Below are 26,416 nucleotides of genomic sequence, written 5' to 3'. Positions count from 1 at the left end.
GGTGGGGGGCAGAGTGAAAGCAGGGGAACCAGTCAGGGATGCTTACAATCGCTCAGGTAAGCAGCGAAGGTGGCTTAAAGCAGTAGCAGTAGGTGAGCAATGGATGGGTTTGCGAAATGGCCTGGAGGAAGATCGAACAGAATGTGCCAATGGAGTGGATGTGGGAGGTGAGAGAGGGGGAAGAATGAAAAACAACTCCCAGTTTCCTGTTTATCAGGTTCATTGCTGTTTACCAAGATGGGGGAAATCTGGGGAGAAAGCGGTTCTGGGTAGGGATCACAAGTTTTGTTCTGGGGGCAGAAAGTTGAAGCGCTTGGCTGTCTCAGCTGTCTTGATGAGGGTGGGGCCTGGGTGGCTTGAGGGATCAACACTGGTGGCTGAGGGCCCAGCTGAGGCTGGCTGTGGATTCGCAGTGGCACTGTCCCAGGTAGCTGGAGGATTCTCCTGCAGAACTAGCAGGAAGAGGCAGAGGGTTTGCAGGGCAATTGAGATGCTGAGGCGAAGCGGAAATCATTAAGTGGTTGAAATGTCAAGAATCTGAATTAGGAGGAAGTGTGCAAGAGGTTGGGAACAGAAGGTAGGGGGTTGGGGGTCCAGGGGTCTGGGGTCTTACCATCACTGTCTGGCAGGCTCAGGAGGTGTTGGGTGTGGCACTGACATGCAGAATGAGGTCCTCAAGATGGTGCTGGAGACTGTGGTGGACAAGAGGACCTTGAGGCAGACGTCAAAGTCCTGTGTGAGAAAGGAGGCACCAAAGGGCACATGGTGGGTCCCAAAGACGAAGAGAGGAGGGATGTGCCAGGAAGAATGGAAAAGAGCAGGAGCATTTGCAGGACGGTGAATGGAGGGCGAGGAAGGGAGGATGAGGGGAAAAGAAGGCTGATGGTCGTTTTCCAGACCTTGCCGGGTGAAGGCTGCAGTGTCCCAGGTGTGTATTAGGGGATCCCAAGTTCCCTCCATTACACAAGGTGGAGAATCTGGGAGTGCGTGTTTATAGTGTAGTGGGTTCCCAGCTGACACAGCTGGATCTCTGGAAGGAAGGTTGAGAGAAGAAAGGGAAGAGCACAGCAATGCTCTTGCAAATGAGCCTCTTCCCTTCTCTCACTGGGGCTCGGCACCCCCTCCAGTCTCTCCCTATCAAATTCAGCCTTTAAAAGAGCTACCAGGCACTTCTTCTAAAGCACAGCTCCAAACCTGCCTCTCACTCACCTCATAACACCCAAGGGGCTCCCCACTTCCCTCTTTAGCCTGTACCAGAGACCCTTCTGGAAGGATCTCAGCTTCTGCCTCCTCCCCAACTCTCTCATCCTAAATCCCCACAAACCAGAACTAGTTATTCTCTAAGGGCATCAGGCCTCTGGGCCTTTGCACATGCCATTCCCGCTGCCTGAAATGCCTTTTTCATGTCATGTGCCTGGAAAATGCCAACAAATCTTTCAAGCCTCTCCTCCTTGGAGAAGCTTCTCTGACTCCCTCAAGCAGTCGTGGTCACCCTTTCCTTTGTGCTGTCACTCTGCCTCATCTGCATTGTCTTATAAATCTCTCCCTAGAGAGAGAGAGACCAGGAACTCCTTAGAAAAACAGACAGTGTGCTGTTCATTTCTCTATCCTCCATTTCCAGCCTGGTTCCTGGGACACAATAGCACTCAGTGAATAGTTAATTAATGAAAGGACAGAATTATAGTGAATTATCCAGCATATACTAAGTAAGGACTCACTGTAATTCCTGCAGCTGCATTAAGCTCTTTAAATGTGTTACGTTATGTTACCCCCATACGAACTGTGGTGGGATAGATATTGTTACTATACCCATTTTACAGATGAGCCTCAGGGAGGTGAAGTAACTTACCCAAGGACATTGAGCTAGTTGGTAGTAGAGGTGGGCTTTGAACTCAGACAGCGTTCATTCCAGTGTTGCGGCACTATATTGCCTCCATGAAAGAGAGAATGATAAGCTGTCAGAGAACAGTGGGGTCACGGAACTTGACAATAACAAAGGCAGCTTTCCTTGGAGTAATAGCGATGATCACAGACACTGTTAGTTGTCTTCCCCAAAGCCATTCTCCCTTCTTCGGTGCTAAGACAGTCCTGCTTTTGTCTGTGAACACCCTTTCCATGGAATGCAGGTGAATCCCAACGGGTTCAAGCTAATCTTAGCAGCAGCATCCCTCTTGTCTCTGATTGGTTCATCGGTGGGCATGTGATCCAGTTAGCTCCTCTTAAAACAAAAAAAGTCTTTTTAATTGTAAAATACACATAACACAAAATTAACCACTTTCACCATGTGTAAGTGCCAGTGAAGTCTTTAAAAGAGACAGCTGGAATTGGTTGATAAAGACGTAGTGTCTGGAGCTGCTGCAGCCACCTTGTGATCATAAGGATAGTTAGTGGCCAACACACCGAGGATGGTAGAATAGGAATATAGGAGAGAATCTGATGTGGCCTCTGAGCTACTTAATTATTCCCATCTCAGCCCTTCTTGATACATGAAATAATGAACCACCCAGCTGTCTGAGTTATTCTGATTTGGTCTTGTATTACTTGTAACTAAAAGTATACTGATCCAGTGATAATGCAGGTGGTGGAATCGTTTTTTGCCTAGTCAAGGATGACATAAAGTATAAAGAACTTTGTTGATCTCTAGGAGTTACTGGTCTGGTCCCCTGGCCTTTGGTCATCTAATGAGGATGATGCTGTTGGCCCAGGTGAGTAGTGGTAGTGACCTGGGACGCCGTGTGAATAACGTCATCTGAATCACCTAGCAGGGTTTACAAAAGGTACAATCCTGGCTGCTCGGGGGTTCAGTTCACTAAACGTCAATTAAGTATGTCCAGGGTGCTGGGACCATAAGGACGTGTCAGACACAGTCCTTGCCCTAAGGAGCTCAGTGGGGAAGACAGTTGCAGGCTGGTGATGAGTAATGTACAGTCTATACGTGGTCGGGAGGCAGACGTGCACAGTGGCCAGGTGAAACTTCATGGAGGCGTTTTGAAGGATGGTAAGAGAAAGCTCAGAGAAAAAAGCACTTCTAGGCAGAATGAAGAGCATATGCACACTCGGGGCAACACGGCTCTCTGAGGGAAATTACAAGTCATTGAGTACGGTACTGGGCTGGCCACTTGCAGGTCATATGTCTCTGAGCAAACGACTTGACCTCTTTAAGGCTCAGAACTCACATTTATAAGATAAACAGAAAAAGAAAAAAGAAAGCAAAATGGTTGCAAACTTAAGTCACGATATATAAGCAAGCACAGTGCTTGGCATATATTAGATGCACAAGAAATGCTCTTCATTACTCATCCATCGTTGTCACATGGTTCTAATTCATTATCTTCTCCGACCCAGGTGGCTTTCTTCCCTTTCTCACTCATTCCTGAGCCTAGAAGTGAGCCCCTTTAACTCCCACAGACTTCCTCAGGCAGGAAATCTGAGCCCACTGCCTGGCCTAAGACAGCTTCTAGGGCTGGGTGGTTTGTGTTATTCCTTCTCTTCTCTCTCTCTCTCTTTTTCCCTAAATGCAACAAAATAAAGCCAAACAAAAAGCCCAACGCCTGGCGTGGCTTGTCGGGGAGTTATGCAAGTGTGTAAAAAAATAAAATAAAATAAACATTGAGTTTTCAGCATTTGGGGCTGTTTGATTAGGCACGGAGCAGAGCCAAGGGCCAGTGAGACCTAGAGAAGGCTCAGGGTAGAGGGGAGAAGGGAGGGGCTGGATGGGGGCTGGAGGGGGCCCAGGACCAACTCGGAAGTGACTATTTGCCTCCTGCAAACTTGGCAATGCTCTGGCTGACTGAGCCCAGACACAGTGCCTTTGGGACCCAACTGCGCCACTTTCTCGTGCCCTCCACCATCCCTGTTCCTTGGCCATTAGGCACACCAAGGGTCATTCCATCCATTCCCCTGTCACTGTAAAAGACTCTGTGCTCTTGTCTCAATAGTCAGTGTTTTCCCCTCCTCTCCTGAGAAGGAGATTCCACAGCCTGTCTTCATTACCCACCACCTCTACCCCCTCCACACACACAATCAGTATAGCTTTTCTGCTCTAACTTAACTCCTGCTAACTACAGTTTTAGCCCATTTTCCTTTACCCGCTCTGAAAGGAGGCTGGAGAGCTGCTGGGTGCCAGCCTAAGAAGTGAGTCTCCCTGCCTGTCTTCTTCAGGCTTGGCTGCAACATCATCCGGGTCCCTGCAGGTGTCTGCAGCCCCTCAGGGCTCATTCCACAAACACTTATGGAGCCCCTACCACTTATCAGGCAATTGGACCTCTCACTTCACTGAATCCTCAAAACAGATGAGACCCCAAAGCTCAGAGAGATTGAGTAAGTTAGGCATGGCCACACAGCTGGTAAATGATTGAGTAGGGATTTGAATTTGGGTTTTATTTCAAAGGTTCCCTCACTCTCCTACACCAGTTCTGGTGTGGAAGTGTCCTCACCTGGGTTCTAGGGATCCGTCTTATAGCCTCACGTTTTCTCTGAACTGGGAAGATGCTCTGAAGACTGGACCCTGAGAGGAGACGGGCGTGGCCAGGACAACAGACCCGGCTGAGCTTGTTCCTTGTCATTTTCCGGGATCCTGATAGGGAAACTGAGGTTTCCCGAGGCTCCTCGGCCCTGTTTTGACCTGAGGATGCCTGGAGCTGCGGCGTCTGCTCTGGCTGCGTGGAATCCCCGGGATGCAGGGCGGGGGGAGGAGAAGAATAAGGGCTGAGGGTCTGCGCCAGGGTCTAGCGCACACGTGCGGCTGCCAGCCCTGCGCTCCCAGCGCAGCGTCCCAGCCGCGGGCAAGGGCGTGCGGGAGGGGGCTACGGACTCCCGGGCCTGGCGCTCCAGTCCGTTTTTTGCTGTGGATCCCGGGAAGGGGGGCCGGCCCGGAGGTGGGACTGCAAAGGGGGGGATTCCCTCCCTCGTGCGAGCGCAGGACTGGCTCCTCTCCCGGCTGGGAGCTCCGGCCGAGCGGAGGCGCGACGGAAAGCACGCGCACCGGGAGGAGAGCCGGGAGCGGACCGCCAAGAGGGACGCGGCGGAGAGCTGGGGCCGGACCGAGCCGCGCCGCCCCAGAGGACCGATGCGCCGGGTGGGGCGCTGGCCCCGGAGGGCGTGAGCCGCCCGCAGATTGAGCAACTTGGGAACCCGCGGGCGGAGCGCGGGAGAGCCGGGAGCCCGGGACAGTCGTACGGCTGGCGGGTGAGCCGGCCGCGCCCTCGCCCCTCCCGGGCCTGCCCCCGCCGCAGCTGGCAGCGTGGAGGTGAGTGCCCCCTGAGCTGCCCGGTCCTCCACCCTCCTGCCCCTTTCCCCGGGGCCTGGGGTGCCGCGGGCCCTCCCGTCGGGGCTTGGCGGAGCTGAGTGCGGGGCCAGACAGCAAGAGGAAGGGGACTTCTGACTGCCCTCTGGTCAGCGCGGGCAGGAGAGGGCACCTCCTGCAAATCCTGCTGCCCTCCGCCCGCGTCATCCCTCCAGCCAGTGGGCAGCCGCCTTCCGTTTGCTACCTCGGGTTCCCCTCAACCCCGCAGCCCCGATGATCGTCTTCACTTGTAGTTCGGAACTCCCCACGTCCGCCAGCCCTACTCGACACCACCCGCATTTCAGAAACTTTGACTCCTGGTCTCATCACCTCGGATTTCTCCTGGTCCTACGGCCCCTGGTTACCTATCCACACCCCAGTCCTGCAGGCCGGGCCCGGGTCCGACGTGGCAGGCAGCTTGCGCGGCGGCCCCCGTGAGCTGCGAGGTGGCGCGGCTCCGTGGCCCGCGGGGCAGGATGACATTGCTTGGTTGGGGGGGAGGTGGGGGCTGTGTGTTCGCCCCGGGCTCCGGAGGGCAAGGGAGGGTTTTCAGTACGTGCACTTGGGGGCAGGAGTTTTCTTATGCAACCGGTCTCTCGGACTTGGAGAGTACTCTTGGATTTGGGGGGCGGGCGGGGGCAGTCGGGTAACTTCAGGTCTCCCCTCCCCCTGCACCTGTCGGGCCTCTTCGGGATGGTGGGGAGGGGAGAATTTGCACGCTCGGAGCGGTGACGGAGGGACGACCGGGAGCCTTCCCCGCTGCCCTTGGTGTTGGGGGCGGGGGTGGGGGGCACCTGGTTTAGCTGCAGGGGCACTAATCCCCACGGGTCTGGCGAGCAAGTACTTGGTCCCGCCCTCCATCTAGCAAGTCTTCTGCCCCCACCCGCCAGCCCACTGCCCCCAAAACTCTACACCCGTAGCGGGTCCTGGGGAGGCCTAATGAGAAATGATGTGGATGGTTTACATTTTTGGGACTGTGTCCGGCCCCGGACGGAATACCAATTTATCCTGATAGTGTTGCAGGCAAGAAGGTGAAAGGTATTCCAGCCCTCTGGGGGGGACTGAGTCCCCGCCCTCACCTCCACCCCCAGCTGTGTCCCCCTCCCTAGCTTGTGCCCTCCCCTTCCCCGGACCACCTAGCACGAGTGGCCTCTCTCCTCGGTCTCCCACCCGAGCTCTGCCTTTGCCTCCAGCCCCTTCCCCATCTCTGTGGGTCTAGTCCCTAAGCTGGCTCGGGCCCCACACCCACCAGCTCCCTGCTCTTTGCCCCGCCCTCCAGCTCCCCAGTCCTAGTAAGTAGCTGGTCACTGATGAGGTTTGTAAGTGCAAGACCCTTAACCTCTCAGTCAGTGCCAGTAAAAGGGGAAGAATTTTACTTTCCTCCTTGAGGAGTAAATGAGGGCCTAGCACATGGCAGGTGGCGCAGGTCCGTGGTGAATGTGAATCCCTCACTCCCACCCTGGCTGAGACAAAATGCCCTTCCTCACCCCCCACAGATGCCTGAGACCTTGATCACTGCCAGCACTTTCCATTGCTGGTTCTGCCTGTGAAGACTAATGGGCCTCAAAAAATGAATTGCTTCTGCCATATAACCTAAGGGGCAAGGGAACTAATAGAAATGAGGCAGGCTACTTTAAAAGAAAGTCATCAGCTCCTATCACCTTTGGCAGCTCTAGCCCACGTGGTTGTGTGTGTGTGTGTGTGTGTGTGTGTGTGTGTGTGGTGGGGAAGGGCAGGAATGAGCTGGGGCTTGGTACTGCAGGGTTCCTAGTCTGGGACCCATCCAGCTTTTAAAATCAGATTTCACATAAAATTCTGAATTTTCAACTTTTAAAAAATCGTATCTGGCAATATCGAGTCATTATTTCTGCCTATCAACAACCAACTGGAATTGAACAGCGTATGCTCCCTTTAAATGGGGCATTTGCCCTTCGCTTCCTTCCCCCCCTCACATACATGCACACATGCAATTTCCTTCCTATTTGTTGCTTGTACCCCTGGTCTAATAAACTCTTAGGTCCTTTTCAGAGTTGATTCTATCTGTACATATTTTTTTCAAGTGTTTGAAACTCTTCCCATCCAGTGATGGGTGAGAGAGACCAGTGTCACTTGCTCCAGTGACATTCAGATCTAGACCCTCCTCCCCATTTCCTACCGTGTTTCCCCAAAAATAAGACCTAGCTGGACCATCAGCTCTAATGTGTCTTTTGGAGCAAAAATTAATATAAGACCCTGTCTTATTTTACTATAAGACCGGGTCTTTAGAATAGAATAGAATAGAATAGAATAGAATAGAATAGAATAGAATAGAATAGAATAGAATAGAATAGAATTAATATAATACTGGGTCTTATATTAATTTTTGCTCCAAACGACGCATTAGAGCTGATGGTCTGGCTAAGTCTTATTTTCAGGGAAACATGGTAGCTGAGATCCTGGTTCAATGGTGCTACGAGTGGGCGTGGGCCAGGACTTGGGTGAGCATGGCAAGAGCAGGCTGAAAGCTAAGACCTGGGAGGATTGGTGGGGAGTGGCAGGGAATTAGAGGGAAGTAGAGGAAGGCAGCTAACCTCTGCTGAGCACTAATCCTGAAGTGGCCGCTTCGCTTGGTGCAGGGCAGGCCCAGGGCGTGCCGAGGTGCGGAAGAGACCTTTTCTGTGCCAAGGACCCCAGAGGGGAGACCCGTCTCACAGACCCAGGGTTTAACACCAGGTGTTTCTCAGGTGGTCTTCTCCAGGGTCTGTCCAGTGTAAAGACTGATGGTACCCCGAGGATCTATCTGCCTGGGGTCCTCTGACCTCAGTTTGAGAAATGCTGCAATTAAAGGTTAACGCTCTCACTCTGAGGGATCACGCTGGGGTCCAGGTGATCAATGATACAGATAAATGTAACTATGGACATTGCATAACAATGCTCAGTGTTCAGATTCATATCTAGATGATAACAGAAACAGTTTATATTGCTTCTTAGATGACCATTGGAATGCGGCCACAAAGTGAAGTCTCCGTCATAGGAAATACAATGAACATTGTTGCGTCCTCGCTATGTGCCAAGCATCATTCTAAGCAGTTTCATGTATTAACTCACTGAAACTATAAAAAACAACAACGCCCTTGCAGATAAGGAAACTGAGGTTCTGATCCGATAAGCAATTAGCTCAAGGTAACAGCTAACAAGCAGGGGAGCCGACATTGGAAGCCAGGCAGTCTGACTCTGAAGTTTATGCCCTTGACTGTCATGCTCTATGGCAAACCTCTGAGACTATGTACTTGGGGCTAAAGACCCCAGTTTGATAAACTCAAGGTGATGGAAGTGTGTAGTGGGGGGTGGGGAGGAATGGGAAGGCTTTTGCAGGTCATACAGGGAGTACTAGAGGAGAAGGTAGGGGCTGGCAGCTCACAGGGCATTAAGGGTGGCTGGGGGCATCTTTGCTGGCTCCGGCCCCAACGCCAGGTGGGATCCATCAGCCTCATGTAAACACTTCTCACAGGCAGCTTAACCACTTGAGTGTGTCTGGCCTTCAAAGCCGGTGGGAGAGGCTGAGGAGGGAGGTGCTGATATTCCCTGTGGAATCATGATTTATCTGCCATGCAGGTGGGCTCTTCTGGGGCCTCTCTGAGAGGCAAAAGGGGAGATGGTTGGGACAGGGGCTGGGAAGGGCACCTCTACTCCAGCAATTCAGATTTCTCATTCGTAAGCCAAAACTCGGCCAACTCAGAGCAAGCCTGTGAAATAGGCATATTTATCCCGGTCTTATAGATGAGGACTCTGAGGGTCAGAGAGGCTAAGCAACTTGTCCAAAGGCATCTAACCAGTGGGTGGGAGGGAGATCCTTCCCTGGCATCTACAAAGCTTCCTGAAGGCTCCCTGTTTCCTCCTATCCCTGCGTGAGGGGACGTTGGTATTCAGCAATGCCTGGGCTGGCCTCTGCGGTGAGTGCATTCGATCTTGTGAGTGTGCACTGGGGTTCCATCCTCTGACTCCCAGGTTGGGCTCCAGCTTCCCGGACACATTTTGTTGGGGAAGGACTAGCTCCCCCTGCCCCCATCACCCAGCCAGCCATCCGGAGACCTGGCTCTCACTGGGCTGGGGATTATCCCCATTCTCTATGTCTCTGGCCAGAGCAGGCATAGCTGCCTCTTTTATCCCCTCACAAAGGCCAGGCCCACCAGGCCTGCTGTGTCAGAGTTTCTGTGGCCGGGGAAGCCTTACTTCCTTTTCTCCCTCCAAGCCCAGAGGGCTACGCCGAGTCTGCCAGCTTGTCAGGGGCCACTGCTCTAGCTCCAGGATAGGTGAAAGGCATAGGGGTGACGCAACACTGGGAAGAGAAAGCTGAGGGGTCAGTCACAGAAGGACAGAGAGAGCTCCTCTTCAACAGACATGATATCACTGCAGCATGAGGTCTATAGTGTAGACCTAAAGAAGGACTTCCAGTTAGAACTGGCCAATATTGGGTAGGGATCAGCTGGTTCCCAATGATCCAGAAGTTTAGTTTGAGGGTCCACCACATTCCAGCTGCTTGGGTAGCCAGCTCTAGTCCCAGGTTAGGGAATTCTGCAAGATAGGAAAAGGAACAGATTTCTTCTACGGGGGTGCCAGGTGGGCAACTTGTAATGTTCAAACATTCTGAGTTCTCATAGTCTCCTGGGCAGGAGACCACATGGCAGTATAGGAGGCATAAATTGGGGATACCCCATAGTACCCTGGAATTAATCATTCTCTCTCCTCCCACAACAGGTTGGGTTTTGGAGGTGTCCCTGCTGAAGTGACGAGTTCTCCCATGTGACATTCCCAAGTGCCTTTGAGGAAAGCTCTCTGGACCTCCTTATGGAGAAGTGGGCTCCCTACAACCACTCTGTCCCCACCTGAGGTTATGGTGGATTTGGGACGTGGCCCAGGCCTGGGCCTCCTGCTGTTGACCCAGCCCCGGAGGCGTTAGCAAGAGCCCTGCGCCATCCACTGCCCCAGAGACCACCCCTCCTACCAGGGGCCTAGAGCTGGCCAGTGACTATGCGGCTTGGGCTGTGTGTGGTGGCCCTGGTTCTGAGCTGGATGCATCTCTCTGCTGGCGGCCGGGGCATCAAAGGGAAGAGACAGAGGCGGAGTGAGTAACGACAGGGCAGGGCGAGGAGCCATGGGCGTGGGAGGGGGCCACCTGGGGACGGGCCTCAGTGGCTTCATTCTGTGGTGACCGTTGCCGAGCTCTACTTTGTCTATTACAGATGTGTAGATTGCTCAACAGATTGTCCTGTTTGTGGATTATCCAGTTTGTGGGTTAATTTGTTGAGAGTGCCCACCATGTAGATTCCTCACTTTGTCTATTTCCCCCTTTGAAGACTCTGCTTTCTATAGTAACCCCTCTGTCCTGAGGATCCAGTGTGTGGATTGTGCCCTTGGACATAACACCAGCTTTATGTGCTATCTGTGGAGATGTGTCCTGGCCCTGCCCCAGGGTGTTTGATTCCCTTTTTACTGACAGTTTAGGGCCCTTTCTTTTAGTGGTGGCTGACGTGCAACCCTTTTGGGACAGGAACTTTGCCCAGCTTGGTGGTGGCCACAAGTCTTCCCTGCCCAGATAATGGGGCAGGCGCCATGGGACAGGAGGCTCAGGAGACTGTCCACCCCTGTGGTTTTTAACCCTGTCCAGTGGGAAGCAAGGAGCTGCACTGGGGAGGAGGAGGGGTGAAGGGAAGGCAAGTGGGCAGGAGACAGGCCCTACCGCCCCTCCGACCAGAAAAACTTGGCTCCTCCCTGTTTTCTGTAAGATTCCATATAAGATCTCATTGAAAGAAAGAGTTCTCACAGCTTAAAATAAAATAAATCCTATCATTGTACAGATGGGGAAAGTGAAGCTAAGAAAGGGGAAGAGATGACAGGCCTACGGACACACAGTCCGTATTGTAACCCAGGTCTTCTGATTCCTGTGAGTCTAGTCTTCTTGAAAACAGCTTGATCGAGTTCAGGATGAACCTGTGCCCAGTGCCCCCACTGTCCCTCATAGAGCCCTGTCTTAGGTGCTCCCAAAATTTAGGTCCTCCAGCTTCTGCTTAAACTCTCCAGTGATGGGCGTTCTGTACCTGCTCATTATTTTGTGGGCGTGGCCAGTGCATGTGAGAGACACACGTAGGGAGTGGGGTGGAGGCCTGTGTTTACATCCGCCATCCGAGATGTCACACCCATAGGCAGGCAGCTCCTCTGAAGCCTGGTCCAGCCACCTCTTAGCTCACTTTTGAGGGCTGCAGACTGAGGCCTCCAGTAAAAGTTGAAAGGCAGCAGAGTTTGGTTGGGTCCCCACGGGAGCGGCCAAGGGCAGAACCCGGGGAGAGAAGCTCAGAGAACTGGTGAAGCTGAAAATCCCTGTCTTAACAAACAATTAGAGACGGTTAGGTTTAATCAGCAGCGAGGCCTTGGTTTTCCTCCCTTCTCATCTGTCGCCGCCAGTATTTTGGACTCCACCGGCCAGATGCGGTTTAGCGGTTTGTAATCAGTCTCCTCAATTTCCGAGATGAGACAGAGAGTATGAGAGGAACCACTCACACGTGCAGGTCCACACTCCACCTAAACCAGGGCCAGGAGACCTGTTGTTCTAAACTGTTGTACAAAAAGAGAACTGCTCTGGCCATCAGAAAGGGCCCAGTCCCAGCAATGGCCAATCGAATGCAGTAATTTTGACAGTTTCGCTGCAGCCACACCCCACAGCCTTGGCAGCAATAACCCAGTGGTGTAAGTGACAGACATCCTTGGTGGTGAGATGTGAGATTGGGGTAAGGTGAGGGGGAAAGACTCCAGGTGCAGCGAGGGTCTAAGAGAGACATGGGCTCAGAGAGAGCTGAGGATGGTGGATGTTGCTAGGCAATACTTATTAAATAATAACCGTAAAGCTGCCAGTGTCATTGTATAGGAATATAGGTAGGCTTATGTGAGATGAGAGAGATATATAGTGAAAACTTGGTGAAATATCAAGCTACATGTTGACTTGGGGATGCATGTCATTGTTATATAAACAATGTGGGGACCATTTTGCCCTCGGGTGTCAGGGGAAGTGGGGGAGGGAAGAGAGAGGAGTGAGACAGCTGTGTGTGGCCTCCAGACCATGCGCTGTGTAGCCAGCGGGGCACAGGTAGCTTGCTAGGTATATGAGCCTCAGGTCTCTGGACTCTGTCCACCATCTTGTGACTGCGTGTTGGTAGAGCCACCAACGACCACCTGCTATAGCTCTGATCCGAAGCCACACATCAGTTCTGAGCCCAGAAATGGCTGATCTCGGGTGTGACTGATGGTCTCCCCCTCCATGGAGAGGGAGAAGTTGAGCACATAATTCCGTGGCTATGACTTATGAGCCCTGGCAGGGCGTCCTTCTCCTCTTCCACTCACCGAGGACCCACCCTCACCCTGAGCACCCTCTTCACTCACCCTCACTGGCCCTCACCTTCTCCTGACTGCCTTCCTACCTGGATTTCCTGCCCTTCACCCGCCCTCACCTTCAGTGCCCCCTCCCTTTACCAAGACCCTTCTACAGGATTCCTGGGCCCCCTTGCTCAGTCTTACCCCGCCCCCCATGAAGCCCCCTTCCTTCACTAAACCCTGACTCCTCCAGAAGCCGGACCCCTTTTTTGGCCCTTCTCGCTGCACTGTTTTCCACCTGAAGTTTTTGTCCCCTTTCACACTGACTTGTAGAGTCCCCCCCCCCCCCAATTCATTTCTTGGGCTATTCCACAAACATCCATTTGGAATCTACAGAGGCTGGACCTGGGTCACAGAGATGAATCTTGAGGAGTCCCTGAGTGAGAAGGGCAGGGGAAGAGACAATTTCAATCTAGTGTCAAGTTGCGAGGAGGAAACAGGAAGCAACCTGAGGGTGGGGGAAGGGCTGGGAGGGCCCAGAGCCAGTGCCTCCTGAGTTGTTTTTAGAGCCCAGTAGGTGATCTCTTGGCAAAGGTGTAGGAGGTAGGGGAGGGGGAGGGCATTCAGGCCAAGGGACCAGCACGTGCACAGGTGTGGAGCTGGGCGGAGGCTGAGACTGTTTGCTCAGGAAATGGGGTACAGCTAGTAGCAGTAGCTGGAGAAATAGTTTCTAAGCAGAGTTCCGGGGAGCCTAGGGCTTTAACTGGGCCAGCTGTGCTCATGTCTGTTTCATACATGGAGAATCTTTTCTGTTGAAAGGAAGGGTTGTGCTGGTAAAATAAAAAGCCCAACACCCCAGAGGATAGAGCAGCCACAGCTGCCTGGGGCTGAGGGAGCATCCTGGGGGGACCACGCCACAGAGGTCAGATGGTGGACTGCTTTGTACGTGTCAGGCTGAGGAGTCTGTACTTGACCTGACTTGAGCTGTGGGTAATGAGGAGCCACGGAGAGGTTTCAATCAGAGACGCAGCATGTTCCAGCTGCAGGAAGGGGTGAGGGGAGGTGGCTTGAGGTGGGAGGCAAAAGGCCAGTTCAGTCTACTTGGGCCCAGGTGAGAAAGAGTGAAGGTCTAAACTAAGCTCCCAGTTGAGTTAAAGAATGCTAGAGCTTCCTGGGGGGCGTGCCCCAGGATGACCCTGGGCTACAGGAATAGATACATCAACTGGGAGAGTGTGAAGCCTGAGAAGGGCCCTTGCCTCACTGAGGTCTCATTCTCTGTCACCTCCCACCCCACTCCCACTAATTTAACTCAGGTCTCTTATTGAATCTAGTTCCTCGAAGGCTAGATACCAAGGTCATCCCTCTTCTGGGTCCTGGCGAGTTCCTCTCTACCCCTCATTGACCTTCACCCAATCCACCCCAAGCCCCCATTCCTATCCAATCCCTCTCCCCAGACTCTATCAAACACACAGTGAGCTTCATCTGTGTACCCTCTTCCCGAGCCTCTGCCTCACTCACCACATCTTCAGCCCTACATTCTGGGGGGAATCCCCATCCCTTTGTGGGTCCTCACCCCTTCACTGGGCTACCATTCAGAAATAAGATAGGCTCCGCCTTCCAAAGCTCTTTCTAGTGGGAGGAAAAGATATATTAGCAGTGAAGAATGACACATGTTGATGTCTACCACAATGGATTCAAGTACTGGGGGTGTGGGAACACAGAGATATAGTCCATTCAGTTTCTGCAGGGAGGTGAGATCAGGGAAGACTTCCTAGAGGAGGTAACTTTAGTGCTGAGGCTTGAAGAAGTTAGTCAGGCTCAGGAGGAAGCAGAGAGTGTTCCAGGTAGAAGGACCAACTTGTATAAAGGAATAGAGGTGTGAAGTAGTGTGATGTGCCCAGAGAAACAAAAATATTTCCATACTGCTTAAGGGCAGTGTTGCGAGATGAGGCAGGTGGGATCTGCTCATGGGAACTTTTTAGGACAGGTGGAGGAGCTGAGTCTTAATTCTGCAGGCCTAGGGAACTATGGATGGATTTTAGGCAGGGGTGTGACACCTTCAGAGTTTTGGTTTTAGAAAGATCCCTGGAGATGAGAAGGTTGGGGAACTGTGAGAAATCAAGTCCCTTTAAGAGGAGGGACTATGGCCAGAAGCCAGTCTTCAGGGAGACAGGGGCTCTAAGCTACCCTGGGGCAAGGCCTGATTACAGTAATATCAACCTGAAGGGTTTTGGACAAGGATGGAGCAGGAGGAGAAGCAACAGAGAAATCGAGGAGGCCACAGCCTTGCCTTCCTGGCTCAGTGAAGTGGGCTTCCCTCAGTGCTTGGGAGCCGGGGGAGAAGGCAGGGTGGTTAGGGAGGGCTGAGCTGTGTGAGGGGGATGTGTGAGGAAGTTGGGAAGGAGGCTCCATCCCCTCTCTGAGCCCTTCTGCACACACACACACACACACACACACACACACACATATACACACACATGCACTCACAGGCACACATATACACACACACACACGCACACACACACACATATACACACATGCTCACACAGGCACACATATACACACCCCCACACATGTACACACACACACACCCCACCCCACCCCCCACACACACTGAGCCAGCTTCCTTGGCCATGCTATAGCCTTGCAGGGCTGCTCCCCTGCACACTTTCCCCCACCCTCACCGCCATCATAGGCACAGGAGCCTCAGGGAGCCTGTCAAACTGTGAATCTGACCATGCCCTTCTGTGGTCCCTTTGCCAATAGAATAAAGTCCTAGTTTCCATTCCGTGGAGGCTCGAGGACATTCAGATCCTTTGCACAGGCTGCCTCCTGACGGGCGCACCCTCTTCACCTAGCCGGCTAGGTAAGGGAGTGCCCTCATTGCTCCTCCATTCACCGCAGCGCACAGCCACCTGCTTCCCACACTCCTAGGTGGGCCTGTGTTGCTGTACTTCCACATTCCCCGCTCCTAACACAGCTCTGGGCATGTGTTAGATGTGCAGTAAACGTCCACAGAATGAACGAGTCTTGGCTTTTCCCTTTAAATCATTATGCAACACCCACTATCTTCCTTGGACGCACACACAGAGCCTCCCTACCCTCTGGCTCTCCATCCCCTCCCTGCCCATCCATTTGCCTTGCTAAGCTGAGAACACCCTTCGGTTCTTAACCCCCTTGAGAAGCATCCTTTTCCTCATTGAAGTAACCCCTGCTAATCACGTAACCCCTCTCCTCCTTCAGAGCCCCAAAACCTCATGGAGCTCAACCCCCTAGTCCCTTGTCCTGGATCCTGACCTCAAGCCCAAGGCCAGTCCTACCACCTGAGCCCTGTGTCTGGACCTTCCCCATGCTTAGGCCTTTAGCCTACCTCTGGTCTTGTGGTCATAGTTCTGCTCCCAGCTGGTCTCTTCCCTCTCTCTTTCTATGTTCTTGGACCCTCTCTGTCCCTCTCGCTTTACTCCCACGTCGAGCCTTTCTGCTCTTCAGTGCACTGTGGGTTGGCTTTCACCCCTGCCACTCCACCAAAACTGCCCTTGTCAAGGTCACCTCCTAAGGCAAGCCTCCCAGATTCGCCTCAGAGCTCACTGGCCGTGATCTCCTCTCCGCCCTGGTCCCTGTGGTCTCTCCAACAGTTTCTATTCCCTCTCTCTCTCAGTCCCCTCCCACCTTTCTATGATTCCTTCTCAGCTTCTCTCTGCACCCCTCTTCCTCTGCTTGTCTGTGGACTGTGAGTATTGCCCAGGCCTCAGCCCTTGGCCCTCTTCTCCAGCTGCACAGCTTCTGCCCTGGATGCTTCTCCTCCCGCGGATTTAACCACAATGACAGCGACCAGAATGGATCCCTGAGTTCTCTCCCCCTTTCCACAGCTGGTTTCCTGAAATGAGATGGCCTTCTTTCCTCACCTTACTTTTCCTGCTTAACTACTGCCCCTGCTCTCCACCCCCACCCAGAGTACCAACCACCTGTTTCTTGCTGTTCTTTACATGACACCTGAGCAGCATTTGCCATGTGATGCCTCCGTCCCCTGTTGAGTACACTCTTCTCTTGGCTTCCATGATACCATGTGCTTTTGAGTGTCCCCTCTCCGTCTGGTTGCTCCTTCTCAGCCTCTAAGCTAGCCTTCCGTTTTTTGTCCTTCTCTTAAATTTCTAATTCCTAGTCTCACTCTCTTCACCCGTTGTCCTTGCCATCTCAGGGACCTCCATGCCTTTGACGACTATTTATATGTTAAGGACTCCATGTCTCCATCTCCAGCCTAAATGTTTCTCTTGAGTTCCAGACCCACAGGTTCAACTGCCTAACAGACACCTTCCCCTGGGTATCCCACAGAAACCACAACCTCAACAATCTAAAACTCAACTACTCATCATATCCGCACCCAAACCTGCTCCTCCTCCTCAGTGAAGAGCCCACAGCTATCCTGTCACCCAAGCCCAGCACCTCCACGCCATCCTCAGTTGTTCTTTCCTGACATCACCTTGTCTTGTCTGGCCTGCATATCTCGTGTGTCTTCTCCCTTCCATCCAACCCATTCTCTCCACAGCAGTGATCTTCCTAAAATGGAATCCTGACCATGGCTCTTAGTTTAAACCCACAGTGCTTGCTCGTTGTCCACACTCCTCCATGTGCACTTAAGACCCTTCCTCGTCTGGGCCCTGTTTCCCTCTCCAGCTTCAGGTCTAACCGCGGACTCCAGATTCCAGCTACGCTGAACTAATTTCAGACGCCCACGTGTGCCATACTTTTTCTTGTTGTGTCACTGACAGATCTGAAGGAAAATGCACTCCGAGATTTGTTGTTGGTTGAATGGGAGGCAGGCCGCAGCATTCTGAGAAGGCTTTTTGCAAGTCTGTCCTTAACAAAAGTGATAAGGAAGGAAAAAACGATGATGGACATAGCTGTAGAGGCTGCAAATGGGACACCTGGATGACTTCAGTTATTGAAACCAAGGCAAAAACCAAGAGGGAGCATTCATTTCCACAATGAATTAAGTGAAATCCTTGAGTAATAGAGGATTTAATATCTTTGAAGTAGAAATGGTACCTAATATCCGCAGTGATTTATTAATTTGTAATATAGCTGCATAAAGGCCCCAAGTGGAAAAATAATCCCAAGGGCTCTCTCATGACTCCAATATAACATTTGGAATAATTTTCCTCTCATAATAATTAAACCAACAAGAACAATACTAATTTTTTTAAAGTATTGATTGATTAAATAACGTTGACTCTATACAAATAAATTCTAAATTTTTAAAACAATCAGTCTAGCCCTGCCTGTCACTGTCCATGTCAACTCCCATTGTCCCATCACTCGCCTTCAAACCCTCTTTTCTCTGCCTGGGACACATACTGGCTGTGAGACCTTGTTCACGTCATTTAACATCTCCGTTTCCTTATCTGTAAAAATGAGGATTAAAAAGAAAATAATAATACCTACCTCGTGGGTTGTCAGGCTTAAATGAGTCAATACCTCTAAAGCACTGAGAGCGGCCACCGAACGAGTGTTGGACACTTCGTAATCAGCTGCCATTATTATGATTGTGATTTTGTTCTTGTTGCATTTGTTATTCTCTTTTTCCCTCTGCTCACCTTCCAACCTCTTCCTCATTCTCCTGCAATCAGGGCCCCTTCCTGGAGCAGGTGTTCCTCCCACAGCATCCTCATCTCCCTTTCTGGGGGCGGGGGAGGCACAGAAGATGCAGTGTTTTGCCCGAGTGACTCTGAAGCCTGAGCTCTGGGCCCTGCGTGATCTCCTGCCATCTCTGTTCCGATTCCCCCAGCTCCCTGCCTCCCGCCTGTATCTATAGTTTCTCGCTGCCTGGCTCCTCCTAAGGGACTCATACTACTCTCCTTCACCTCTTTACTTCTCAACTTGCTTTTCTTCCCAGGGGCCTCTTTCAGGGACTGGCCTCCCTGTTCACCCGTACCTGGGGCCAGAATGCTGGGACTCGCCCCAGACTCCTCCCCTCCTACCGGTCACCGTGGCGTGCTGATCATATTCTCTAAGCATCTCTGAGGTCTTTTTCTCTCCATCTCCACTGAACCGAATTTTAAGACGTTCTCACCAGGATGATCTGATGGTCAGTTTCCTTCCACATGGTCCTTCAGTCTCTGGGCTCCATCCAGGCTGTCAGAAGCACCGTTCCAACATGCCAATCAGACCAGGTCTTGCTCCAGCTTAAAACTTGCCAGTGGCTCCCTGTCAGCTAATCAGCTCTCAGAAAGGTCCCAAGAAAACTCTGTAAAACAAGGGTTCTGTGGCCAAATGTGTGGGAAATGCAACTCTCTGTCCCCGTCTTGGAGAGGCACTCAGCAGAGGAGCATAAGAAAGGGTGTAAGAAGTAAAGAATCCTGTTCCACTTGTTGGACCCTGTGGTTCTCAGTCTTCCCTGATTCAGTGACCTTTTCTCCACGGTCCCCTCGGAACATGGAGGGGAATGATGTTCCAGGGAATATTCTTGGGGAAATGCAGCCTGGCAGGATCAAGTACAAGTTGCTTAGCGTGATATTAGAGGCTCCTCAGGACAGGACTCCGTATCTTTCACCACTTTTCTCCTACCCCTCTTGCCCGCTCCCCCAAATTATCTGCTATTCCCCTTGGGTTGATTTACACGTCTGTGGTCCTGCTCCTCGGGGGCCCTTATCTCTTATCTCTCTTTCCTAATGGACAAATCTCTACTAACGTCTCAAGAGTTTACCCAAATGGCACCTCTTCTGTGACTCTTCCCCTCTCTTCTTTTCGGGTCCATGATTGCTTGGTCCTGTGATTGAGCATTTGCCTGTTCACGGGTCTGTCTGCACCACTGGAAGATCAGTGACGGGGTGAGGCCTCTTGTCCCCAGCGCTCACTGGGCAAGGGGTACCTAGGAGGGGCTCAGTGGGGGTTGGTTCAACAAGTGGCTGAGGGACGGAGATGGAAGCTCTGAGACATGCTGTGGCTGGAGATCACACTGTCTCAGAGGCGGGTTCTAAGCCAGGGTTTCTCAGCCTGAGCACCACCAACGGTTTGAACCTGATAATTTGTTGTGGGGCTGGCCACATGCACTGTAGGCTGTGTAGGGGAATTTTTGGCCTCTCTTCCCCAGATGCCAGTCGCAACTCCGGTCTCCAGTAGGACAAATGTTCCCTGGGGAGCAAAATTGTCTCTGGTTACGACCACTGTTCTAGACATGGGTTTCTTCCCATTGTCTTCCTGTCTCTGAGCAGGTAGCCTATTATCCCTCTTGTCCTTAAAACTTCCTCAAGGATTAAAACAAAATCCCTACTTCCACACCTGAGGCTGAGCTCTTCTTCCTCGGGAAAGGGTACGAGGAGGTTCCATGAAGCCACTTCTGTGGCTTCTCTGGGGAGGGTGTTGCGAGCCTGGAGGGTGAGCTTGTGTTGTGCCTGGAGCTATGGAGGCGTTTAGGGTGGCTGGGAGCTCTGGCTTCAGGGTCTGTTCCCTTGAGAGGACACTGGGGAGGTTTATTTATAAAGCAACCTTGCAGAGAGCTGCCAGCCTGGCCTGGGCTTTCTGAGAAGCACGTTCATTCTGTAGAAGGAAACTCCCATCTGCTCACTTCCCATCATTGTGGGAGCCTGGGAAAGAGACGTCTCTCCTCCAGCCACATTGTCGCCCCTGTTCCACACTTGCAGTCAGCGCCGAGGGGAATCAGGCCTGCACCAAAGGCTGTGAGCTCTGCTCCGAGGTCAACGGCTGCCTCAAGTGCTCGCCTAAACTGTTCATCCTGCTCGAGAGGAACGACATTCGCCAGGTGGGCGTCTGCCTGCCGTCCTGCCCTCCTGGATATTTCGATGCCCGCAACCCCGACATGAACAAGTGCATCAGTGAGTGTGGGCAGGGGGCACAAGGGCACCGGAGGCTCTGGATCCTGGGGGAGGGAGTTGGAACTGTTGGTAGCCAGCAAGAGGATTGGGGGACCCCGAGGATGTGCGATAGGAATTCTGATTCAAGTATGTGGCCGCAGCCAGACATCCTCCTTCAATATCCCCTCTGCATTTCCAGCTCAGTGTGTTCATATCAGAACGGCATCTCCTCCCTCCAGACCTGCACCAACCTGTATTCCCACAGATCCCGGTGTCCCAGGCCATCACCCAAACCATAGACCTGATAGCCAGCCTCTCATGTGTGCCATCTCCCACACATCCAATAGCTGAATCGTACCTGCTCCATCTCCCGTCTATCCCCCTGCCATCGCCTTACCCAGGCTCCTGTTGCCTCTCTCCTGGACGATGGCAATAGTCTGTTTATGTGTCTTCCAACCCTCATCTGATTCCCTTCAATCTCCCCTCCACACTGCAGCCAGAAAGATGCTTCTGAGACACACAACCTATCCCATCATACTTCTGCTTAAAAACCACCACTGGCTCTACTGACTGCAGAGGAATTCAAGCCCCAGGGAGCCTGCTCTCTCCCTCCTTCTCACTCTGTTCCTCTCCCATATAACAACTGTTTCATGTGCTTCAAGGCTTGTACTGTCATACTTCCATCCCGCCTTAGCTGTGACATCCTGGGGGACATGCTGTGAACACAGTCCCACGAGCAAAGCCTGCGCTCCCTCCCATTTGTTCAGGGCACTGAAGTTTGCAATGCATTTCCAGATCTCCTGTCAGTTGAGCTCACAACACCCTTTGGAGGGAGACAGTGAGGCCTGGAGGGACAACGACTGGGGTTCTACTCTCAGCTCTGCTACCTATTTGGTGTGTGACTTTGGGCATGTTACAACCTCTCAAAACCTCACCTTTAAAATAAGAGTACTAGTTTTTACCCCTGGGGTTGTTGTGAGAGGCATGTGTAAAGCCCTTTCTGTCTGGTACTCAATAAATGCTAACTGCTATTGTTCTATTTCACCTGCAACCAAAACCAGGAATCAGAGCATGAGAGAAGGAAGGAGGGAGAGAGAAGCTGAGATAAAGCCACAGAGGCTAGGAGGCACAGAGGAGGGTGCGGTGGGGTGGAGAGTTTGTGAGGTTGGAGGTAGGACCCTGGGGCTGCCCGCTTGGTCCTCAGGGTATTTGGGATGGGGAGTTCCTGGCTGTGCCTGCTCCTGGGAACCTGGCAGCCCAGGCTCCAGGTGCCAGAGACTGGGAAGGAGTTAGCCCCGCCCACAATCAGGGAAGGGAGAGATTGTGAAAGACCCTGCCTGCTTCTCCAACCCTGCAACCCACCCTCCCCCACTTCCCCAGAGGAAAGAGAGCTGGCAGTAGGTGATCAGGGAGGGACCCAAGAGCCTAACCAAGGCGGTTCCTGGAACTCACTTGCAGAGGGAGAGGAATTTGCCCTGGGATTGTTTCCCCCTCCTCCAAACTGATTCTTTTTACCTGGTTGGAAGAGATCCCGGGTTTGGGGTGTTGTGGATACCCAACAATGGGGGCAGAGGGAGCCACACAGCCACAATCAGAGGGTCACTGTATCCCTGGGATGCCATGAGAGGCTAGGACCCTCCTTGATCCCAGAAGGCCCTGCCCTCCTCCTCTGAAACTGGCTCTCTTGGGCCTCACCTCAGGTTCCAGGGTTTGGGTTGGAATTGGCTGACCCTGGTGAGTGGCCACATCAGCCTCCTCGCTCCCCTCCCCCGGCCCTGTCCTTGCCTTTCCCTCCATCCCAAGACTCCTCTCTTGCAGGTCCCAGCTCCAAGCCACTGTCCTGCTCTCAGTGTGGGTGGGCCTGGACTGGTGGGCGTTAAGATGGGGACGAGGGGAAGTGTCTATTCCAGGCTGAGCCAAATGCCCCCGCTTTGGTCCTCTCCTCAGAATGCAAGATTGAGCATTGCGAGGCCTGCTTCAGCCACAACTTCTGTACCAAGTGTAAGGAGAGCTTATACCTGCACAAGGGCCGCTGCTACCCAGACTGTCCCGAGGGCTCTGCAGCTGCCAATGGCACCACAGAGTGCAGCAGTCCTGGTAAGGCACCATGGGCACTGCGGGCAGAGGGTCCAGGATCCCAGGAGGAGGGTGGCCAGGGAGTGTGCGCTGGGCGCTGTCCAGAGAAAGCTTACCCCCCCACCCCCACCACCACGCTCTGGGGTTTCTCTCAGGGCTTTTCTGCCCTCAGGGCCTGAGCCCCAGGCAGAGAGCAGGTGGGAGAAGCTCCCCTGGGGTGTTCTGGGCCAGAGGAAGAGATGTGACCCCTTCTTTTCTCTCCTTCCCTCGCTTCCTGCCAGCACACTGTGAAATGAGTGAGTGGTCCCCATGGGGGCCCTGCTCTAAGAAGAAGAGGCACTGTGGTTTCCGGAGGGGTTCTGAGGAGCGGACACGGAGGGTGCTCCATGCCCCAGGGGGGGACCATGCCATCTGCTCTGACACCAAGGAGATGAGGAGATGTACAGTGCGGAGGACACCCTGTCCTGAGGGTGAGCTGCAACCCCTGCCTCCCTGGGGCCGGGGGTCGGGCACAGCCATGGCGGTGACCACCTCTGCTGCCTGCCTGCTGCCCGGGAGAGGGTCCCAGGCCAGGGACAAGTGGGGAGCACCCAACTCAAGACCCCACATTGTGCAAACCAGTGCCAGGTGCTTTCAGAGACCCAGAAGTCCGTGTGGTGAGAGCTGGAAACTTGTGTCCACATCCTTCCAGTTCCTCTGTTTCTTCTGAGCCTGCAGATGTGGGCACTGGAAGGGCCCTCAGAGGTCAGACAGGGTGTGGAAGGGGTGCTATGACCCAGCGAGGTGCAGTGATTTGACTAAGGTCACTCAGCCTACAGTTGCTGATGTGGCTGATGGCCCCAGAGGGGGCTGGGGACCATCCTACCTGTCCTGAAAGCTGCACTGAACATCTTGACCCATTGGGGCGCAAGGTTCAAGGAAGACATGAGGAACAGGGGGGTGTCTGGTCCGTTGAGGGGTAGAAGGTACAAAGGCTCTTGGGACCCCCTCTCAGTTCCCATGTTGCAGGGTCCTCTGAAGTGGCTGATGGCCAGAGGAGGCCTTCAGAAGACCCCGACTGCGTAAAGGCAGCATATCCAGCCTCTTCCCTGCCTCCCCCTGCCCAGCCTCCTCAGCACTCCCCTCCCAGGGCCGTTGGCCATGCCCGGGCTTGCGGGAGGACATCCTTTGTTGACTCTTCCTGCTATTGGGTTGCAGGGCAGAAGAGGCGGAAGGGAGGCCAGGGCCGGCGGGAGAATGCCAACAGGAACCCGAGCAGAAAGGAGAGCAAGGAGGCAGGCACAGGCTCTCGGAGACGCAAGGGCCAGCAACAGCCACCGCAGCAAGGGACAGTGGGGCCACTCACATCTGCAGGGCCCACCTAGGGACACTCTTCAGCCTCCAGGCCCATGAAGAAAGAGTCCAGCACTGCTCTGTGTGACGGAAGCTTTACGGAACTGGAGTACACACACTCCACATACGAGGCACAGACTCCGTGTCCAAACATGCAGCCAACATACATGCACACATGTGCGTGTGCGCACATGCACACACACATACAACACACACACTCTAGGCCACTGGAAGACACTTCTATCCCTCGGACATCATGATGTAAACAGGGCGGGGATGAAGAGGTCATCTCTGCCTGGCAGAGGGCTCAGCAGCACCCACTTGGTTTGTGATGCTAACAGTGGATTGGTACACAACACTGCCCAGCATCCAGGCCCAAACTTTTGCAGAGTGTTGCCTTCTGGAGGAGCTGATAGGATTGGCCCAGAGTGGCAGACAGAAGCCAAAGCGTGGGGACTGCTCAGCATTTCCAGCTGTGTGACTTTTTCATTGGAGAGTATTGTTACACATCCATGATCCATATCAGGGCTGCCCGGCTCTGAAAACTGCTTAAAGGTTTATTTCAAATTAAAAACAAAACCCAAATGACAACAGTAGCCACAGGAACCACATTCTTTTCAGGGTACAGGAATTTGGGGGGTGCATGGGAGTGGGAAGGGATGCAGCTGAAGTTTAAGAGACCCCTAATGTCCTCCCGGACAGAGTAGGTTGAAAACTTGGCGGATACTCAGAACGGTAACCAGCTTCCCTATACCCAGAGTGTGGTCTGCGGCCCTGCATTAGTGTTGTCACTGGGCAGCTTGTTAGAAATGAGACTCTCAGGCCCCATCCCAGACCTGGTGAAACAGTCTGTATTTAACAAGGTTCCAAGTGACTGACATGTGCATTCACATTTGAGAAGCACCGCTCTAATTACCTACCTCTAAGGATGAAGGGATTTTTGTCAGCGGTAGAGGAAGACTTTCCATCTGGGAGAGGTAGAATCTCCATACTGAATGGTACTCCTAGGACGAGGGAGTGCTCTGAGATAGTTGGTGACAGTCGGACCCAGAGGCAGCACAGTGGATGGAATCACCTCTGATGGCGTTCAGAAGTGTCCACTGGCAGCCATCTGTGCACCAGACTCTGGACTAAGTGTTTGGTTTCCAGTGGGGAGCCAACCATGGGCTTTGTCCCCGTGGAGCTTAGAGTTTGCTGGGGGTGACAGGTGTGAGTCAAGTCATCATTCAAATAAATGTGTAATTACAAGTGGGCAGAGTTAAGGGCAGGCAACCACTGTCACAGACACATAGCAATGAAAGTAAATAAAGTGAATAAAAGTCAAAGACTTTATCTCAGGGAAGCTTTTTGGAGGAGGTGATATTTGAGCCAAGCTCTGAAGGACAAGCAGAAGGCGTTAAGACAAAGAGAAGGAATGGCATTCTAATCCAGTGCTGTCCAATAGAAATATAACATGAGCCATTTATATAATTTAATGTTTTCTAGTAGCCACATTTAAAGAGTAAAAAGAAATAGTGAAGTTAATTTTAATTGTATCTTTTTTTAACCAAACATGCAAAATGTACATCTTTTTAAATATGTAATCAATATAAAAAATTAACAAGATCTTTTACATTTTTTTGAAACTAACTCTTCAACATTCTGTGTGTATTTTTACACTTTATAGCATATCTTAATTTAGACACTAAACTTTCACCAGAAATACTTGAGCTGTGTGTAGGTTTCATAAAAATTAAAGTTGAAAAGTAGATTCACAAACTCAAGTTGTTTCAAGAAGAGGTAAACTTGCCAATAACCAAATTGAGTATGTTTTGAATTTTTAATTAATTAATATTAAAGAACATTAACAATTCATTTATTCGGTTGCACTAGACATATTTTAAGTGCTCACCAGCCACCTGCGGCTAGTGGCTACTATATTGGACAGCATAGCTTTCAACAGAGGGCATAGCACATGCAAATGTCCTGTGGCAGAAGGGAGCTTGGTGTTGAAGGAACTAAAAGAGGCCACGATAACTGGGAGGCCTGGAGCGCATGTGAGGGGAGACAACCCCAGAAAGGTCGCCTGGAGTTATCTTTATTCTTAGAGCCAGGAGAAGCTGCTAAAGGGTTTTTTAAGCTGCAGGCCAACATGGTCAGATTTGTATTTCACAAAGATTATGCTGGCTGTAGTGTAGAAAAGAGATTGAAGGGAAGATGGTTAGGAGGCTGTTGCTGTCATCCAGGTGAGAGGGGTCAAAGGCTTGGGCTAGGTTGGCGGCAGTGGAAATGGGGAGACGTCTAAAGGTACTTGGAGAATAAAGTTGGCAGAGTTTAGTGATAAACTGGACATGGGAGAGGGAGGTGTCAAGGACAAAGTCCCCGTTTCTGGCTTGAACACCTAGGCAGATGATGGTGCTGTCTTCTGAGCTGGGGAATCCATGAGGAAGATCAGTTGAGGAGGAGAAGGGAGAACATAAGTTTGGTTTTGACCAGGTTGAGTCCAAGGTCCCTCTGAGACAACCTGGTGAAGATGGCGAGTAGCCTTTGTGTAGACACAAACACAGGTGTAGAGTGCACAAGGGAAGCC

The 26,416-nt window shown here is 52.3% G+C and overlaps 1 protein-coding gene across 1 annotated transcript; it reads left to right on the top strand.

Annotated features, from left to right (window-relative positions):
* The first annotated feature begins 4,925 nt into the window (after positions 1 to 4,925).
* RSPO1 (R-spondin 1) lies at positions 4,926 to 24,440 on the top strand. Its single transcript, XM_019726607.3, has 6 exons — positions 4,926 to 5,248; positions 10,022 to 10,388; positions 20,269 to 20,460; positions 22,387 to 22,536; positions 22,797 to 22,985; positions 23,713 to 24,440. Exons 2-6 carry the CDS (start codon positions 10,295 to 10,297, stop codon positions 23,877 to 23,879), a joined length of 792 nt encoding a protein of 263 aa, XP_019582166.3. The 5' UTR covers positions 4,926 to 5,248; positions 10,022 to 10,294; the 3' UTR covers positions 23,880 to 24,440.
* Positions 24,441 to 26,416: the final 1,976 nt, after the last annotated feature.

The sequence above is a fragment of the Rhinolophus sinicus genome, chromosome 14 (genome assembly GCF_057876585.1).
Source record: "Rhinolophus sinicus isolate RSI-liver-muscle chromosome 14, RSI-T2T, whole genome shotgun sequence".
Taxonomy (NCBI): Eukaryota; Metazoa; Chordata; class Mammalia; order Chiroptera; family Rhinolophidae; genus Rhinolophus; species Rhinolophus sinicus.
Note: the sequence above shows the minus strand (reverse complement) of the source record. Positions and strands in the feature narration are given on the sequence as shown.

Excerpts from the sequence above, each read along its gene's own strand:
- RSPO1 (XM_019726607.3), top strand. The coding sequence starts at position 10,295 with ATGCGGCTTGGGCTGTGTGTGGTGGCCCTGGTTCTGAGCTGGATGCAT. Across the intron at positions 20,461-22,386 it reads CGACATGAACAAGTGCATCA|AATGCAAGATTGAGCATTGC; the intron begins GTGAGTGTGGGC and ends TCCTCTCCTCAG. Across the intron at positions 22,986-23,712 it reads GAGGACACCCTGTCCTGAGG|GGCAGAAGAGGCGGAAGGGA; the intron begins GTGAGCTGCAAC and ends ATTGGGTTGCAG.